At 35.3% G+C, this 21,321-nt stretch overlaps 1 protein-coding gene across 1 annotated transcript; it reads left to right on the top strand.

Annotated features, from left to right (window-relative positions):
* Positions 1-15,013: 15,013 nt before the first annotated feature.
* LOC134672831 (uncharacterized protein PF3D7_1120600-like) lies at positions 15,014-20,266 on the top strand. Its single transcript, XM_063530786.1, has 2 exons — positions 15,014-15,055; positions 17,284-20,266. The coding sequence occupies exon 2, from the start codon at positions 17,291-17,293 to the stop codon at positions 20,264-20,266; it is 2,976 nt and encodes a 991-aa protein (XP_063386856.1). The 5' UTR covers positions 15,014-15,055; positions 17,284-17,290.
* Positions 20,267-21,321: the final 1,055 nt, after the last annotated feature.

Here is a 21,321-nt window from a genome sequence, read left to right as displayed (position 1 = left end):
AATAATTATGTGACGTCACTTGTTATAACAAATAATACACTTTAGAGTATTTAATCATTATGACAATGTATATTAGGGGAAGTGTAAATATACTTTATGATCATTATATAAATAATAACATTATGTATACCGTTAATTAGGTATTACGGTAGTATGCCATTTATTACGTTATTCCAAATAACGATATATCAAACTATAATATATGAAAAGTAATTATAACAAATGTAATGCACCCGAGTTCTTCAAATACAGACTTAAAGAAACCGTACAAGTGTACGCCGTCTAAAAGTAAAAATACCTATAAAGTAGATTAAACGTTTCCAAATTTATTATACAGAAACTGTACACCGCGACACCGTCTAAAAGCTAACATTGAAGCCTATTTAAATGCCTGCTAAATACGCAGTTAGAGGACGTGAGGATCTCATTTGCCATTCTCTTAGAACGGCGACACACGTTATTTGGGTACTTTCTGACAAACTTTGGGCGTCAAAGTAACAGTAAAGATCATTTTTCAGTAAGACTATGGAGTACGTAGCAAAATGACACATTTTTACGAATCTCAAAAAGAAGCGTACGATTAGCGGATGTTACGTTTTACAAAAAAAAATCATTAGGATTCAAAGCCTTCTTGTTAAAATTTCCGTTCTTTGAAATTGAACTAACACAAAAACTAGGTACGTTGAAGAGTTCGAGTTAAGGATGGAAGGATAGGTTCGGGCCAGAGTTTCCAGCGCTTACTTTTCAATGATAGATTACCGGTGATCACGTGATGCTTTCCATAGAAAACTAAGCGCTGGAAGCTCAGGCCCGAACCCGGTCCAGTCTAACGTGAGTCCTTTAAGCAACTATTGCTGTTTTTATTACTTTTTAATTGTGTACACTGGACGTGTGTTGCTGATAGTAAAAAAATAGTCTTAGGCCTTATTTAAGGTATTACTGTAATAAACGCACATGGTAGAACAAAATCAAAGTCCGAGTTAATAAATTAATGATTCAAACAACACTGAAAAACGTAGGGTTTGCACTACTGTTTTTAATCCGTGGATTGTTATTCTTCTATCCAATTATAAATTCGAAATATTCCCAGCGTCTTTCAAGGTTGAACCTGGGCCGGGCTTATTTTGCGGCTGCCGATCCTACCTCATGGTTATTAACATTTATCTCCGGAGCATTTGGAATTTTTTATACAATAAAAATTAGGAGAGAAATGTCTCGAGACAAGTGAGAAACAAAGGCTTATTTTCCTTCTTTCCGAGATTTTTATTACAGTAGTTTTGCTTCGTCAATAATTTACGCTTGCTTTGCAAGTTGGAAATATCTCAAGCACAGCTCTCAATGGGTAATTGGCAGTTAGTTACTAGGTTACTCGGAACCGGTTTAAAATATACCGGTAAAAACCGGTAAAAACAAGTTCGAGGGGAAAACGAAATACCTTTGTTCTTGTCGACGCTAACGTTTTAAAAACTATATAGTAACCTGAACCAGTTTATTAGACAAGAAGGGAGTGATTGGCGGGCAGGTGGGTAAGTAAGAGATATCCAGCCCATCTCAGATAGCGCTAATAACAATAATAGCGATAATTTATAATTGTTTATACCCCGTTTTATTTATGGGTTCTAAATCGGTTAATCTTTAACACTTATACAAATAAAACTTTTCCAAAATGGGATACGCAGGAAATGATCTTGGACCGACTTCAAAAGTCCATAAGAGCCGTAAGAGTGTGTCACATATTTGTGCGTTTTCTCATAACTACCTCAAAAATAAAAAAAAATAAAAAAAACTTTTTAATAGTCTATATTATTATATTATTATTATGTCTATATTATTATTATATAGTCTATATTTCCTTTATTCATCATTTTTCTTAGGCTAGGTTTTTATAATATGTATATAAAAGTAAAATATAAAAACACTTACAAAACAATAAAAAATACATATAAACACATTATAAAAAACCTAACCTAGGGTGCCGCCGGCAGCGGGGCAGGGCCCAAGCTGCCGGTGGTCAGGGCCGCAGAGTGAGGAACCGACGTACTATACGCGCCGTGTCCAAAATTACCGCCTTCTGCATCTGACCCTTGATCCAGCCACCCAGCGAGAGTCTCTCTAGATGTTGGTCGAGTTTAGTCTATATTATTATTATGTCGGCGGTCGATCGTAAGATCAGTCAGATCGTAATGTTCCTGTGTAATGTTTTGACCATAGTTACATTAAACCAATATATTACTTCAGATGCCCGAAGGGCAAACTGCCCAGAAATAGGAGCCCCGCGTTGCGGGGCTCCGTCGACTCAGGGAACGAGTCAAAGCTTTTCACGTTTCACGATATGCCTAGGAATTTCACGATGTGCCTGATCTTACGATCGGCCGCCGATATATATATTTTCTTGAGATATAGTCCGAAGACAGATAAATCGTTTAATATAATACGATAAATAGGCAGAGTATAATTTTACCTTTCTCCATCATATTTTAAGAGGGTCATATGTATTCTCTGAAGTAACAAATAGCACCTAACACGCGTTGAAATACTGAAATCTGTGATAATATATTAAAGTCCAACTTTACGTGACCGGGGCATGAAATATTACTGCCCGGGTTAAAAGGGTCCTGCAATACTCATACCGAGTTACTCAGAGACTAATTGACATAGGCTCCTTAACATGAGCTTATTTTTAAGACTGGCAGTCATAGCGGAAGCAGTTATAAAGTTGACCCAAAAATTTTTTATTAAGCTATGAGCTTCATCACATATGTTCCTTGAGTAATTCTAAGCATTTCAAGCCTGGGAGGCAATAAGAAATGTGTGTCTACTCGGATTTGTAATGGATTCAAACTTTCAACCCCTTTTTCACCACCTTAGGGGATGAATTTTCAAAAACGCTGAAATTAGTTTTCTTTTATTTTAATAATATATCGTTTTACGAAGTTTGAAATTCCTAGCTTAAAATAAAACTTGAAACCCATACAAACTTTCATCCCCTTTTTAACCCTCTTAGGGGTTGAATTTCTCAAAATTGCTTCTCATCTCTTGTACACTTTATAAATGTAGTCTAGTGTGCAAATTTCAACTTTCTATCTTTTGTAGTTTCGGCTCCGGGTAGCAAAAATCTCCAACCAAATTTTTCACCTTTTTACGTTTTTCTTGTAAAATTACTATGAAACTGAAAAAAACAAATATCAGCAATGAATTCTACGTCTTTGGTTTATACGAAAATGATACCAAACTTGCCCTAGTATCCACCAAGATCAGAATAGATTTTTTTTAAAGATGACGGGTGGCGGCCCTCTTTGTACCCCACCCTCCCCCCACTCTAGGCTAGAAATGCTTAGAATTACTCAAATATCAGATGTGATGAAGCTCATAGCTTAATAAAAAATTTTTGGGTCATGTATGGCAGCGTTACATAACTGACTCCAGTATCACTATATAAACCCCTGCTGATATTATAAATGTGAAAGTACTTAAATCTGTTAGTCTCTCTGTGTGCTACGTCTTCCCTGAACCGATGTACTGTCCTGTGTCCTGTCATGTCATTTTAGTATCCTTCCTTCTTCCTTCGCGTTATCCCGGCATTTTGCCACGACTTATGGGAGCCTGGGGTCCGCTTGACAACTAATCCCATGATTTGACGTATGAAGTTTTTTACAAAAGCGACTGCCATCTAACCTTCCAACCCAGAGGGGAAACTAGCCCTTATTGGGATTAGTCCGGTTTCCTCACGATGTTTTCCTTCACCGAAAAGAAACTGGTAAAAATCGAATAATGTTCCGCACATAAGTTCCGAAAAACTCATTGGGCTGACTCAGCTGGGGTTTGGATTGAAAGTTGCACGCTCTTACCGCTAGGCCACCAGCGCTTTCGTCATGTCAGTATCTAACATAAAAAGTCTTAGTAATAGGGTCCCGTTTTACCCTTTGGGTACGGAACCCTAAAAATCTGAAGTGATCTGTGCTCATAAAATATCCTAATTGTGAAAGTTGGCTTTATTGAAGCCTAGTTAGGCCATTATTTGAGCTGATTACTCACTTAGAAACCAATTAACAAAGTATTATCATTAAAGGCTGTAATTTAAATGTAAATTTTGATGAACGTATGCATCAATTTTAATGGGGTGTCCTTAGTTCCTGGGAGCTTGGGACGGATGTTAGTGTGGGATGCTATCTGCGTAGATACACTGCTACCGTCTCGCCTCCAACGTACTAATGTAAAAGCGGGCCGAGCGGCGCAAAGCGCCGAAATATTAAAACGTAATAAATATAAGACCCTCGGTAGAGAGTACCATTTTGTACCGTTTGTAGTTGAAACTCTAGGTTCATGGGTCGCGGACAAGTTGTTCGCAGAGCGGCTACCGTGAAAACCGAAATTCGCAAATTGCGGGGATCTTTCTCTTTTACCGCAATGAAGGCGTAATTAGGGTGACAGAGAAAAATCTCCCCGCAATTTGCGAACTTCAATTTTCGCGGTTATAGCCCAGAAATCGTGAAGTAACAGGTGACCGAAGAGCTGGCGGCTACCTCGCACAACGTATTCATCATTGCGATGCTGCGAGGAAATGCCGCAAGCATCCTTGGTACAATGCCTCAAGGGCCGATTTAAGATTTAATCTAGGTATTTAGTTATTGATTTCGTTTAGTAGTACCTGCCACTGTATATATCTTCTATTTTAATTTCATATTTGAGATATAGCCACTATTACACAAATGCTCCTTTCGTGCGAATATTCACTGCTTTCCCTTAAGGCTTGTGGTTAACAACCTATTTATTACTTGCAAAAAAATCTACTTAGCGCCACTTGCACCATCACACTAACCCGGGGTTAACCGGTTAAAACGTTAACCCAGTCTCAAATTATACTAGTAACAATGGTAACTCCAGGTTTAACCGGTTAACTCCGGGTTAGTGGAATGGTGCAAGTGGCCCTTAGTGAATATTACAACATTCATGACAATTTTTGACTGAATGATTAAGTATTGAAAAAACTTACTTTTATAAAGTAAATTTATCAAAAACCACTTCAATTCAGACCTTAGAGGATATACAGGGTGGAAAGATAAGTCGGGCCCTGGAGGGAAACTACCTTAAATCCTTAAGCTGGCTCATTTTACTTAAAGGAGACATTCCTTTATTTTTAAAAAGAAACAAAACTACATTCAAAGTATTTTTCTTTTTTCTTCAATTTGGCTTGTCTAAAAAAATCTTAAGTACTAAATATTAGATTTTATGGATATTTTGTACGACACACGAGTGTAAGACCTAATGTTTCTTGGAGAAATGTTATCATTAACATTAACTGTATCGACTAGTACAATAAAATTGCGAGTTTTTATTTTTTGGAATTTTTAGTCGGTTCGAGTCCCGCGCGAGGCAAGCGAGTTTTAGAAAATCTTTGAATGCAGTTTTGTTTCTTTTTAAAAATAAAGGAATGTCTCCTTTAAGTAAAATGACCCAGCTTAAGGATTTAAGGTAGTTTCCCTCCAGGGCCCGACTTATCTTTCCACCCTGTATATCAAACGGTACAAAATAGTCTGCCGATTTTTGCGGGGGAGGGGCACGTAAAATATATACGTAACGTAAAAATTGCCATGTCAAACAAAGTCCATACAATGTGTATGACCATTGGTCGCTTATTTTCGACAGAGGGGAACGCCTGTTAATGGCTACTCCATTTGGTTATATCCTCTAAGAATCAGACAGCGAAATCTAATTAAAGCTTCTACTGTATATAAAAGGCTTAAATCATAATAATATAATAAATATTATCGCGAAAACAAAGTGTTTATGGGGCCGTAAATTATACCGCTTTCATTTTCAAGGTGTTCCCGCAAAATTAGAGAACGCAACATAAAATACTTTATATCAAAACAAAAGTTTTTACGATCTCGTTTTGCGTGATACTTATTTTATATGTTAATTTAGTATTATTTGCTTCGTTGGATGAGATGTTATGTAGTATATGATAGTAATGTTTATGAGTTAGTTAATAAAGTAGGCAGGAATATGGTAATTAGTAAACACATATAATAGAGTGTTTAAGTACGTAAATAGAGATTGGGATCTTGGTAATAATTACTTATGTATAAGGATTCATCAGTTTATAAACTCGAGCAAATGTTCTATTAAATCAAGCTGTAAGCTGTAAACTTAAAATAATAAAAATATATTTCATTGAAAAAGACAGTAAAAAGACAAATAAATGATTTATGAACTAAATATGTACATATTGTGCGCCATGGACATATTAACCCGCGACCTACTGTGTAGTTGGTCTACAGGAATATATTGTTCTGCTATTTCGAGCTAGCTGTTGTTATTCTAGTGATAATGACATCATAGGTAAATCTAAACTGTTTGCAATTCCAACCTCCCTAGCACAGGTGCGCCGCGAGAGCATGTTGCGCGCGTAATAATTAAAACTAACAACCCCAAATATATGTAAAATAACTGCCGTATTCGAACTTCAAGATATTCACAAGAGAGGACACGTACTAGATCCATACCATACTATGTAGATACGTTATAGTTTAGATATCAACTAGTTCTCTTTTGCAGCGCTCTCTTTTCAAGAGTAGGTATCTCCAGAATCGCGCAAATGTCAAATTTGACAGGTTAGATCTTAAACATATCGTTATCGTATCTTAGTGATGTCTTATAGATGTCTATTTCAAAATCCGAATCGGGCCCTAAAACAAGGAATATAAAAACTACTGAAAGAGTAAACTTAAATTTATTTTATTTATTTAGATATTTAATTCAGGCAACAAGGCCCATATTACAAATACCTTACAGACTAACATACTTAAATGAAGTCAAGGTGTCAAAAAAGGGTTCGTGAAGCTTTATTTGCATATAATCCTCTCTCGCGAGTTTTAACACGAGTTAAAATATGCGCCATTATACTGTCTCATACTTAAGCAAATGATGGATGGTGTTCAACAAAAAGTGACATAGTTTTGTATTTTTGCTTGATCAATTTTTTTTGTTTCGTCGAAATCGTTGGGCAAAGGTGAGAGAGCTCCGTATGGTTTTCGTCTAATAGATTCTTGGGGAGACATTTGTCTAGTAGCACTAATTCGGTTGTTACTTATGGTTCCTAATGTTTAAGTTAAGATGCTGATACCTATTTAATTCTACGCCTTAAAGTTTACGTTCTTGTGGTTTTTACTTACCTGAGTTAGCTCATTATTGAAATTGACTCAAATAGAAATTGTGCATATTTATTGTAGTGTGATGAAAGTTAATTTTAAGGCAGTCACAAAAACAAATTAGCTGTATTGAACTTGTGAGAACAAAATGCCGATTAAAATTAATTTTAAAAATATTTATTAGTTTAAGTATGTTACAGTACTAAACCATTCATATTTCATCTTTAGAGACCCAAAGTATTCATTAGCAATTAAAACATTCTTGGCTTGTTTCGGCATAAAGCATTCCGGCATACTTGTGGCCAAACTCCCGCATTATCAAGGCGGCAGCAAGAGTTACAAATTGTTATCCGCTCTTACCACAAACTTTGTATCCACTGGCTAATCTGATAAAGGTAAACTCGGGACAATTTCGTTTCGAGTTCCGTTTGTTTATAATGCGAATAACTTGGTAATAATTTTTGATGGTGCAGGACGTTGTGATGTGTAAATTTTCTTTTAGTCGAACAAAGCTTTTAAGATCATACTGGTCTGTAAGTGTCAAAAGTGACATTTGTTCAACCGAAAACGTCACTTTTGACACTGACAGATCGATATCGTATCGATGTGACATTTTATTTTTATTTAGAAATTTAATTCAGGCAACAAGGCCCATATTACAAATACCTTACAGACTAACATACATATGTATTTTATAAACTTAAAACTAAACACTATTGCACTATTTTTATTTTTTTTATGAGCATTGCTCGAATCGGGCCGTAAGCCTTCGCTATTTTAATGATTCCTGTTTGTCTATACAACTTTTCGGCAAATTTATTCTCGGCCTTCTTCAGTAAACCTTACAAGAGCAGATCCCTTTATAAATCCTCGGAAAAATGGCCGAAACCCGCCGGAAGCGCCTGTTTGCCGGGCTGAATACAAAGTGGTGATTATAGTGTGGGAGATTAGCTGAAGGATGATAATGGCGCGTTTTTAGTTTCATCGGAGACTAAAAAATCGAAGACGAACGACCTCCGTGTAAATGTAATAAACCTGTTAACTATATTTTTTCTTTTAGGGCGCTAGCACACTAGCGATTTGCGAGCGCCCTTATAGCTTTATATGTATTATGGCTCCTCTACACAATGGGCCAGCGTCGGCCACTCCAAGGGACCCAGCCCTGCGGTAGAATGAGATAGCAATATCACTTGCTCCGTCTAACGCATAAATCCGTCCCTTGGAGTGGCCGACGCTGGCCCATCATGTAGAGGAACCATTACTGATTAATTTGTCACCTCTGTTTATGACTTCTAAGGCACAATTAGGCACACGCTGATCTGACACGCTCTTATTCTCTTAACAATAAAGTCGCGTCAAGATCATTTTGAACAGCTCGCCCGCTTAGCAACTTCTGCTGCTGACTGTACGTTAAGAGCTAACATAAACGTAGTGAGAATGTCGTATCCTTTCAAGAGCAATGAGAAAGCACTAATCAAACCGGATAACTTCCTAAGCACAAGTCAATATAGTATTACTGCGATGTTGTGCCGCCAGAGTGCAGCACTAATTTGTTTAGTAAACAGTTGTTTGACAAGTTTTCACTATGACATTGACGCATCAAGGCGGTTTGTTTACAGATGGCCTACCGCGAAACTCGAAATTTCTTTATCTGCCTCTCTATCGAAGTGGAGATATTTATTTTAAGTGGAGATATGTATTTATTTATTGACCGATGGGTTGTCATTTTTCAATTTATTAAACTTCACACACTTAGATGACGAGTAAGGATAACTCGTCATCTTCCTCGAGTGATCCCGGCATTTTGCCACGGCTCATTGGAGCCGGGAGTCTGCTTGGCAACTAATCCCGAGAATTGGCGTAAGCACTAGTTTTTACGGAAGCGACTACCATCCCATCCAAATATGTATAAGTACGTTTGTGTTTGTTAGGAAAAGACACAATTTTAAGGAGGCATGCTAAGTTTTATTAATTACAAATATAATTATGTAGGTACCGATATCTATTGGTACTATACACGGTGATATAAAAAAAATTAACCTTTCCATAGAAAATGGACCAGCCAAAATGTATGACACAGCCAAAAATTTATTTTTACGATTTCGGGGTTGGTCCTATAGTAAAAGTTGCTCAGTATAATTCCAAAACCTCCTTGGCAAACGGGAATGCAGTTATTTTTTAGCCACCCTGTGGGTATATTCATATAAATTCCAAAACAAAACGAATACTTACATATAATGAATGTCTTCATCTTATGTACTTTGTCAGTATAATGCGGAACACATTCGAATCTTAGGACTTAAATACACATTACCTTCCTAATGGTATTGTAGGTAATCTTTGTAATTCTTAGCTACTTGGTATTCCGTTACTAATTGATTAAGTAACATACGTCCTTCGTTGTATATTTATAATAATCATCGACCGCGAGCATGCAATGTAGGTTCCTAGACTTATATGATTTACTTTGAAGATTAACAATTTAGCAAATTTTAGATTATGACCCGATTTTTTTACTACTTATAATTAATGTATTATATAGGAACCATTTTTTATTATGCTAATCAGTTCATTTATTTAATTAGGATTATTCTTTATATTTTCTAACACGTGTTCTTATTGCTATTTGCCATAGTTATTATTTCGTTCCATTACCTAACTGAGCTGAAGTTATTGCATTGTTAGAACGGCGAACAGTCTTACGAAAGTGGAAGTTGCTGACTTAAAATTCCCGAGTTTTTGTAAAAGACAGACAATAATAAAATTAATTAGCAAGCTTTATTAATATAAATGATAATTTTTGCATTTAAAATATCTCCTGGCCATGTTTTAAAAGTATTAAAAAACTCTAAGACTCATTAAAAGCTGTCGGAAAATGAGAACAGATTATTTCTTGAACAGCCTATAAGTAGGTTTTAGAATATATTTACTCGTGTTTTTACGTTTCTAAGTCTATGTTCTTGAAATTCTTTATAACCTTTATTTTGGTTATATTTACTCTGCGTTACGTGGTTTTAATATTTTCAGATTCAACCCGAAGATTTGCTGAACGTGACTGAAATATGAGAATAGTTCGTGATGGTTTTTAAATGTCTTTCAAGTTCCAAACGCGGAACTGTTAAAAAGATTGAGGAACCGCATTTCCTTATTTAAATATGATTAAGATTTAAATTCACATTAAAAAAGGGACAAATAAAACCACCTTTTTTGTGCAATAAGAATATGTTTTATTTATAAAAAACCTTCATATAAAAAAACTACGGCAGTACCTAGATACAATTTTTTTTTAACGTAATAATACACAGTAAAGTTACGTTTTATAACACAAATAAGGGACCACAACAATTGAAGTGGCGGCTTGTCTGTTAGTAAAAACCTAACAACGATTTGTGAAAGATTGTCCCATCGTATTTATTTATTACTACCGACCCTCCTCGGCTTCGCACGGGTAAACCTTGACAAATTATACACCTAAACCTTCCTTGAGAATCACTCTATTGATAAGTGAAAGCCGCATGAAAATCCGTTGAATAGTTTTTGAGTTTATCTCGAACATACAAACAGGAGGTCGCGGTGGGGGACTTTGTTTTATTTTACATGTAGTGATTAATAATGTTTATGTTAACAAAGTTATCAAACTTGAAGAAGACAAGACAAAGTAGTTAATTCAAAAGGTATTTATACGAATAAAGTAAAATGTATTTGAATTTGATTTCAGTAATTCCGACTTGAAACTTCACGTTTGTGTGATATTTTGTAAGCCACTGAAGTTGTGATGGTATCTCGTCGGGCCCGCAACTTTGACTATATTTCAAACAGAAATTAAAGGACATCGGATGAAATCTTGTGAAACTTTTGACGGGTAAAGTTTTGAGACGAAAAATAGATACCTACATGAGAGTAAAATATTTATGTTTGCGTAAAATGAGTGCCTTTTTAGGGTTCCGTACCCAAAGGGTAAAACGGGACCCTATTACTAAGACTTCGCTGTCCGTCTGTCCGTCCGTCCGTCCGTCCGTCCGTCTGTCTGTCACCAGGCTGTATCTCACGAACCGTGATAGCTAGACAGTTGAAATTTTCACAGATGATGTATTTCTGTTGCTGCTATAACAACAAATACTAAAAACAGAATAAAATAAACATTTAAGTGGGGCTCCCATACAGCAAACGTGATTTTTGACCAAAGTTAAGCAACGTCGGGAGTGGTCAGTACTTGGATGGTTGGCCGTTTTTTTTTGCTTTTTTTTTTGGTTTTTTTTTGCATTATGGTACGGAACCCTTCGTGCGGGAGTCCGACTCGCACTTGCCCGGTTTTTTAAGATATTGGAGATGGCCAAAGAATGTCTGAAATTCATTTATTTAATGGCGTTTATCTATCTTCAGTTTCCATTGGGTGTAAGCGGCCGGGCCGGGTCACTGCATATAGATAATTGTATTTGAGGTGAAATCAGATTTCTCAGGTGATCATTTTTAGGGTTCCGTACAAAACTTTGTTTACGGAACACTTATGGGATCACTTCGGTCTTGTTATTTATATTAGCCACAATATGAACGCTGCTGGATGAAGACTACGGGTAAAGGATGACTCACGTTAGACCGGGCCGTGTCCGGGCCGGAGCTTCTAGCGCTTACTTTTGTATGATATGACAGTTGATCACGTGATGCTTTTCATAGAAAAGATGCGCCGGAAGCTCCGGTCCGGACACGGCCTGGTCTAACGCGAGTCATCCTTAAATGCAACAACATTTACATATTTGGTATGGAGATAGCTCGAACCGAGGAAGAACATAGCATAGTTTGAATCAATCATCATCATCATCATCCCACGCAGAGGAAGTCGCGGGCAGAAGTAAATAGATAACACCCATAACTCAGGAGCAAAATATGTTCGAGATAATAACCCAAAAAACCGGCCTAGTGGCATGTAGGTATGTAAGATGCATAATTATTGGTGCAATAAAGAATATTTACTTACTTACTTACTAGTGCGAGTCCGACTCACGCACGAAGGGTTCCGTAATTTTTAGTATTTGTTGTAGGACCAACAGAAATACATCGTCTAAAATTTCAACTAGCTATCACGGTTCATGAGATACAGCCTAGTGACAGACGGATAGATAGACGGACAGTGGAGACTTAGTAATAGGGTCCCGTTTTTACCCTTTGGATATGGAGCCCTAAAAAGTCTCTCGTTGGTTCAGGTTTAGGAACTCTCCCCTGACAAAGACGTAGGCTACTACAATATTCTTGCCCTTTTTACTCGTATTTTTCATTCCTTGCCAACTTTTTCACCTTAAATTTCTCACGTTTTTAATTTGGCGGCCAGGTAACAAAGAAAAAAGTTGCATGATAAAATTGTTTTACAACGTGAAATTTATTTTTCTTTTACACCACGAGGTAATTTCTTGGCTTTAAATTAAGCGGCTTATGATCTTAATGGTAGTTAGGTTAAGTAAGTAGGTATAAAGCCCTCAATAAGCAGTGGAAAATAATTAAAAAAATTGTTTATTCATAAAGTTACCCATTGGCTGTTAATTAATGTTTACCTATGGGTTTTATCTATGATGTGATGTATAGTTAGGGTAGCCATAATTAGTCGGAACTGATAAGGGACAGTGGTATTCTAGAGCGCTTTTAATAAGTAAACAAATATTATAGGACATTTTTACACAAATTGACTAAGCCCCACGGTAAGCTCAAGAAGGCTTGTGTTATGGGTAGGTACTCAGACAACGATGTATATATTATAATATATTATAAATACTTAATGGGTACATAGAAAACAACCTTGACTCAGGAACAAATATCTGTATCACCATAAAAATAAATGCCCTTACCAGGATTCGAACCCAGGACCATCGGTTTCATACTCTTCATAGGCAGGGTCACTACCCACTAGGCCAATCCAGTCGACATAATACGGGAAACTAATATACGGGACATAAACGGGACCAGTAAAAATACGGGAGGTGATACTTAAATACGGTGACAGTCCCGTATATACGGGACGTATGGCAACCCTATCTATAGTCAGCATCCATAGTAGCGGAAAAAACGACATGCCGAAATTTGTTCATTTATTAAAGCATGATTGATACTTTTGACTGTACATATATCGGCACTACTTTGAAAAAAACTTGTATCTTATGTTCTGTCAATCATAGGAAATATGTGGTATCCATGAATGGGATGCACATAGATGCCTTTCAACTTTGACTAGCAGTGTGAGATACGAGATATTTAAAGTAGTGACGAGTATGGTAAGTATCACGTATATAATTATGTACATGTAAATAAAAAATACACGTATAACTATATTGTGAAACGAAAGAAACAGAAACTAGGTAATTGACTATTACTATGAGTACTATGACACAGTAAATTTAAATATATTTTCTACTTACAACCAAATCAATTAAATATATTTATCGAATTGAAGTATTACAAAGTTACATGATTGAATTTTATATCTTCATGCATGGGTTTTGTTTTGCAATTTAACAATCATATTTCAATTTCACAATTATTATTTTATTTATAAGCGGTGTCCTCATTTGGACAGTACGAATAGGAGTACCTAAGATTAAATGATGAAGACAGAATACTACATACAAAACTTGTAATTTGAATAGTACCAAACATGTTACGTAGTATGTTCATGCCAAGTATCATGTACATAATTGACGCTTGCATGTTGTTTTAAAATGAGAGCGTAAAATCGGAATCGCATCTCGAATTAAATTCCAAATTTGAACGACTTTGCAATGTCGCCTACGGTCGTAAGTATTTTAAACTAGCGATCCGCGGGCGGGCTATACAAAACCTTAACGAATTATAAATTATACACCTAAACCTTCCTCAAGAATCACTCGATTGATATGTGAAAACCGTATGAAAATCCGTTCAGTAGGTTTTCAATTTATCGCGAACATACATATTTACAAATAGACAGACTCGGCGGGGAACTGTGTTATAAAGTGTAGAGTAGAGATGCCATTGACGAAAACCAAACAAAAAAGCAAATTGGTCTTCAAAAATCGCACGTATGGGAGTCGCTTTTTGGCGGCGTATTTGTGACTCAAGTAATACGTCCATCAAACTAGATAAGGGTTACCCGTGCTACATTAATACGATGGAATCCAAACACTCTCAAGCATCGTTTCTTTTATACCTACTAATCTCTACTTATACTACTTAAGTATATCATAAAATAAATACCTCTTTGCGCTTAAATGCTGAACCTACTATAGTAACTACCACAACTATAGTCCACAAAGTTCTATGCGGTATTAAGTATTCGAGTAATATTAAAAACTGAACAAAGATATTCGAGTTAATTTTTTACACCATAGATAGAAAAGTTCCTTATTGTACTTGTTCTTCCATTAAGTTGTAGGTTAAACATGAAAAAATGAAAAAAAAACTTAAAAAAATGATTATTTCTGAAAAACATATACAGGTTATTTGTAATGGCTAAGTTCTTCCAGTAGGTATACCTACATTACCTGTGGCAGGTGAATACATTACCTATATGTTCAAATCTGGTGCTCAGGTCTGTATGCTTATAATACAGGATGTTTGGTACATCGTTTGCCAAATTAAAACGGCAGATAGGTTGAGTCATTTGCTTTCTTCTCAGGCCTAGAAAATTTTAATTTGGTGGTAAATTTCAGTTTTTTACTTGCGTAGTAGTAAAAAAACCATGGCCAATTTTGTTTTTCTAGGCATGAGAAGATAGCAAATGACTCAAGCTATCTGCCGTTTTAATTTGGCAAACGATGTACCAAACACCCTGTATATCGCCCGCTCGTACATACCAATTTCACTATAAATATAAAAGCAAGAGTTAGCGACATTTATCGTAGTATCAAACATCAAGTTGGCGGGAAGTTACTCATTCACAGGTAAATGAACAATCATTTCTACTTTGTTGCCTCGAATAACAAGAGTATATTGCATTTTAATGTTTCAATTTATTTATTGGTTAGTGATGTTCTTAAGACTGCAAATGCTTGATCTATTTTCTTATTCACATAAAAATCAATATCGATTTGGAACTCATACTTACTTACTTGGTTGGCGCGATGTCCCCAAAATGAGATCGGTCCAGAGCGGTATCCCGAAAACTTTCGGCTTGGCCACCTCGAAAGGATGGGTGAAGATCGGGCAGCCAAAAGGGCCTTCTTGGGTCAACCAACTGGACGCCGTCCTGTTGGTCATCCTAAATACCGTTGGGCAGATATCCGTGAAATTCATACTCAGTTTAATTTGACATTTAGATTGTATATTTAATATCTAACAGCTTTTCGGGGGAGGAAGTCCGCATAGTTACATCCGTTAAACATTTTAAAAGCTGTACCTACCTATACAATGTCAAGTATTAGATTCACTTTAGTTTAGACCAGCGTAGTGACTACAGCACAACCGTTCTTATGGGAAGAAGAGGCGTATGCTCAACAATGGAATATGTGGGAGCCTGAAATTATTTAATAAACACAAAAGGTGTGCTCAGGGGTTCAATTTCGATTGCTCGATTTCGCCACTCGAAAATCAGTGGGAAACGGCGAAATGCTTATTTTTGAAATAGAATTTGGATAGAAATTTGGAATCTATTGGTATTGACTAGCAATGCACGCACGAGAACTTTCCAAAGTTGCGAAACTTTCCACATGAGAAATTCTCGGTAACTTCTGAGAATGTTCTCGAGAACGAGAATTTATTTATTTATCGTAGTTTATACCATGAATATTCACGATAGTTTAGGTGTAGTCCTTACCCCCAGAAAATCCCGACTTTTGGTAGTCCGCTTCCGGTCAGAAAAATGTATGACGGCCCGGCTAAACGGTCAGACTTAGGTCGGGGGTGCTCGACCAAATGTCATAGAGGGACCCTGGCAGTTTTTGACGCCGCCATTTTTTTTCAATATGGCCGACTTTTTTTTTAAACTTTTTGAATTTTGTCCTAGCGCGCTGAAATTTTGGTCACGGAATCTCGGGGTCCCCTAGATACCTATGAAAAAATTTTTTTTGGAAAAATTCTACAATTGCGGGAAAAGTGGCCACTTTTATTTTGTATGGCAACTTTTAAACGGTGCGTGATAGGTGGGGGGTGCTCGACCAAATGTCATAGAGGGCCCCGAGACAAAACAAACTGCATTAAAAAAAAACAAAATGGCCGACTTTTTAAAAAAAAAAATTCAAGTTGGTCCGAGCGCGCTGAGATTTGGCATGGCGGGAGATAGAGGCCTCTAGATTCTAATGAAACTAAAAAAAATTTTGGAAAAATTTGTCGAAAGTCGAAATGTTCTCTGATATAAAGTGAGAATTTAAGCAACTTATTGGTAAATTTATCACATCAACAAAATAGCTAACTGTAATAGACAATAATATATGCATAATAACATTTAGTTTTAAGTTATGCCTATTTAAACTTTATTTCAAGTATATTCTCTTGTTTAAACAATAATTTCCATGTTGCAGGAATGTTCTGAGAACATTCTCGAGAACGTTTCCGCTTTTTGGGAATGTTCTGCAATTTGTACATTGCTAGACTATTGACCACTCGTTTTCAATTCTATTAGTAGAATTTAAATGCCTAGTATTGAAATTCAAAAATCGGGCCCCAGGTCAAAATCGGAAGTCATTTCAACACACGAATTAACGTACCCAGTACCTGTTTTTGTCTATTTTATGAGATCTTGCTTCTTTAGACCAAAAGAAATGTTTAGATATCTAAATTAAATAAATTAATTAGGTGAACATGTAAAATATTATATTAACTTATTTCTGTTATTTTTAAATCAAGACTGAATAACGTATACCTTCAAATTATACGGTTATTTGGCATTTTGCTTTTACACGTACATGAATATATACCTAACATAACCATCGGTTGATATACCGAAACTCGTCATCCTGATGCTGTAGCCTATCTGGGGTTCTAAGATCAAGTTCACCATAGATTTACTGAACTTTGCTTTGGCGAACTTGATCTTAGAAAAGCGGACAGATTATACCTGCTTACCAAATATTTAACAATATGGCGGCCGCACCGCCAATTATTATAAAATAAGCCGTGATTCCTATCAGCTGTTTGTACGGATTCCCTATTTTAACCTTAATTTAAATTTCAGGCCAACAATGCCGCATTTACCTGTGAGTCTTCTGTGCCTGTCAGTTACGATTGCATCTGTCATTTGCCAAGAATATGATAACATTTTAGTCATGAACAGCGTGCCAGAACATAACTATGATCATATAAAAACTTTGAGTGATGTTCTAAATCTTTCTTCTGGCGGCAGAACGCTAAAAAGAGTTGAAAAACACAATTATCATGAAAAAAGTCTAAGTGGCGTTCCAAAAGTTACTAATAGTGAAAAAACACTGAAGCGTATTGACGAAGATAACTATGATTATATAAAAACCTTGAGTGGCGTTCCAAGCCGTTCTTTTAGGGATATGACATTGGGAAGCATTGACAAACACGATGATGATCATATAAAAACTTTAAGTGACGTTCTAGAACTTGTTTCTGGCGACAAAGCACTGAAGAGCATTGACAAACACAGCTATGATCAAATAAAAACCTTGAGTGATTTTCTACAACGCACCAATGACGAGAAAGCATTAAAGAATATTGACAAACTTTATAATCATGAAACAACTTTAAGCGACGTTCTTGAAAATACACATGGCCAAAAATTACTCAATCGGATTGAAAAACACAACTATGACCATATAGAAACTCTGAGTGGCGTTCCAACAGTAACTTATGGTGACAAAACACTGAATGGTATTGATAAACACAAATACGATCAAATAAAAACTTTGAGTGATTTTCTAGAACGTACTAACGAAGACGAATTACCGAAGAACATTGACAAACATAATTATTATCATATAAATACTTTGAGTGACGTTATTGAAAGTACATATGGCGACCAATCACTTAATCAAATTGATGAGCACAACTATGATCGTATAAAAACCTTGAGTGATTTTGTAAAACGTACTAATGATGACAGTTTTAATTTAGAAAATATTAAAACCTTGATTGAAATTTTTAAAAATATATGTGACGAACAATTACTGGATCGTATTAAAGAACACAACTATGATGATATCAAAACCTTAAGTGATTTTCTAAAACGTACTAATGACGATAAAGCACCGAAAAGCATTGCTGACTTTAATTGCGATAATATAAAAATTTTGGTTGACATTCTTCAAAATATATATGATTACAAATTACTCAATCGTACCGAAGAATATAACTATGATCATAAAGAAACTCGGAATACCGTTCCAAAAGTAATCTTTGGTGACAAAACACTGAAAAGTATTGATAAACACAAATATAATGTAATAAAGACCTTGAGCAATTTTCTACAACGCACCAATGACGTGAAAGCATCGAAGAACATTGACAAACATAATTTTCATCGTAAAACAACTTTAAGCGACATTCTTGAAAATAAACATGGCCACAAATTACTCAATCGCATTGACGAACAGAAATATGGTCATATAAAAACTCTTAGTGGCGTTCCAAAAGTAACTTATGGTGACAAAACATTGAATGTTCTTGATAAACAGAAGTATAGTCAAATCAAAACCTTGAGTGATTTTCTACAACGCATCAGTGACGAGAAAACATCGAAAAATATTGACAAAAATAATTATAATCATAAAACAACTTTAAGCGACGTTCTTGAAAATACACAGGGGCAAAAATTACTCAATCGGATTGAAGAATACAACTATGATCATATAAAAACTCTGAATGGCGTTCCAAAAGTAACTTATGGTGACAAAACACTGAATGGTATTGAAAAACGCAAATATGATCAAATAAAAACCTTGAGTGATTTTCTAGAACGTACTAACGTAGACAAAGTACCGAAGAACATTGACAAACATAATTATTATCATATAAAAACGTTGAGCGACGTTCTTGAAAGTACATCTGAAGACACACACGATCACAACTATGATCATATAAAAACTCTTAGTGGCGTTCCAAAAGTAACATCTGGTGACAAAATATTGAATGGTATTGACAAACACAAATATGATCAAATTAAAACCTTGAGTGAGTTTCTACAACGCACCAATGACGAGAAAGCATTAAAGAATATTGTCAATCATAATTATAATCATATAAAAACTTTGAGCGACGTTCTTGAGAGTACATCTGAAGACAAATTACTCAATCGCATTGACGAAGACAACTATAATCATATTAAAACCTTAAGTAATTTTCTAGAACGCACTAATGACAACAAAGCACCGAAGAACATTAAGAAGTATAATTATTATCAAATAAAAACATTGAGTGACGTTTTACAGAATACTAATGGTGATACATTACTCAATCGCATTGACGAAGACAATTATGATCATATAAAAACCTTAAGTGATTTGCTAGAACGAACTTATGACGACAAAACACCGAAGAACATTGACAAACATAATTATGATGAAATAAAAACTTTGAGTGACGTTCTAGACAGCACATATGACAACAAATTACTCAATCGCATTGACGGATACAATTATGGTAATACTAAAACATTGAGAGAAATTTTAGAAGGTAGATATGACGACAAAGTGCCGAAAAAGATTAACAACTATAATTATTATCAAATAAAAACTTTGAGTGACGTTTTAGAACATACTAATGGCGATAAATTACTCAATCGCATTGGTGAACACAATTATGATCATATAAAAACCTTGAGTGATTTGCTAGAACGAACTATTGACGATATAAAATCAAGGAACACTGAAAAACATACTAATGATGAAATAAAATTACTTAAGGTTTTAACATTGAGTGACGCTCTAGACAGTACATATGACCACAAATTACTTAATCGCATTAACGAACACAACTATGATCATACTTTGAGTAACATTCTAGAACGTACTAATGACGACTTACACAATGGTATTTCAGGACATACTAATGACGACAGAACACTAAAGAGTATTGAAGAACATAATTATGGTTATATAAAAACCTTGAGTGGTGTTCCAAAACATATATATGGCGAGAGTGAAGAAACTAAAATGCCACATTATTATGCCGTCATCGGAGTTTCATCGGACCAATAAATTAACCGTATTGTATGACACCTAAAGCTAAGAAAGCAACAACATACATACATACATATAATGGGTATGAATAGTCCAGAAATACCTAAGTAAAACGAATGTTCCATTGTTCCAAGTAAATCAAACCATCTAAAGTAAACTCCGGTTTAATTTATAAGGTGTTTATTGTTTACTATTTAATTTAAGTACATGCGTATATATGTAATAAATGTAATTATAATTATATATAATATTTTGTATACCTACATAATAATATGTAAATAAAGGTTCGTATCTGGAGGACGAAGTAGAGATTAAATAACATAATACCAGAGCACTAACTGCGGGCAAATATGAAGTACCTAGGATGTATAGTTATTATGGCGATAGGACACTAAAGAAACGTTTACCCTATTTACTGAACACTTTGCCCACGGATATAGTAAAAGAGTCCAAAATAAATAGATTTAAAATCAGTCTAAAAAGGTATCTCCCGAATACTCTATAGGGGATGTGTTAAAGAAAGAAAGAAAGAAAATACATTTATTTAACGCCACAACATATTACATCTAGAAAACAAAGACATACAAACATAAAAAACACCCTACCCCCTAATTGTTACCCTATAGTGTATTCATGATATACCTACCTATTTCAACTACGAATGTAAACCTATGTTAATTTTTAAATTTAATTAAGTATAGTATTATAGTATACTGAGACTCCACAGTCAAACTAAATGTAGTTTTGTGGAGTTGTATGTAACAATAAAGTTGTAACTTCTAGTATAATAAATTACTATAATAATAAAATAAAATCACTTTGTAGAATGAAGTGTAAAAATACGGGTGCACGCATCATACTCAAAAATATATTCCATAGCTCTTATGTCCTCGAATTAAGAACTATGTGACATATTTTTGAGTAAGTTATTATATATGCACCCGTATATTACACTTTATTCTTAACTTTCTTAAAAAATCTCAATCACTTCAATGTCTCTGTTAGCTGTTTTGACATAAAAAAACTTGGGTAAGCCCGAGTGAAGACGCCAGTGTTACTCGTGTGTGCTCCGT

This window comes from Cydia fagiglandana, chromosome 17, assembly GCF_963556715.1.
Source record: "Cydia fagiglandana chromosome 17, ilCydFagi1.1, whole genome shotgun sequence".
NCBI lineage: Eukaryota > Metazoa > Arthropoda > Insecta > Lepidoptera > Tortricidae > Cydia > Cydia fagiglandana.
The sequence above is the reverse complement of the archived record's forward strand: the minus strand, read 5'-3'. Positions and strand labels throughout refer to the sequence as shown.

What these genes read in the sequence shown, in the direction of transcription:
- LOC134672831 (XM_063530786.1), top strand. Translation starts at nt 17,291, where the DNA reads ATGCCGCATTTACCTGTGAGTCTTCTGTGCCTGTCAGTTACGATTGCA.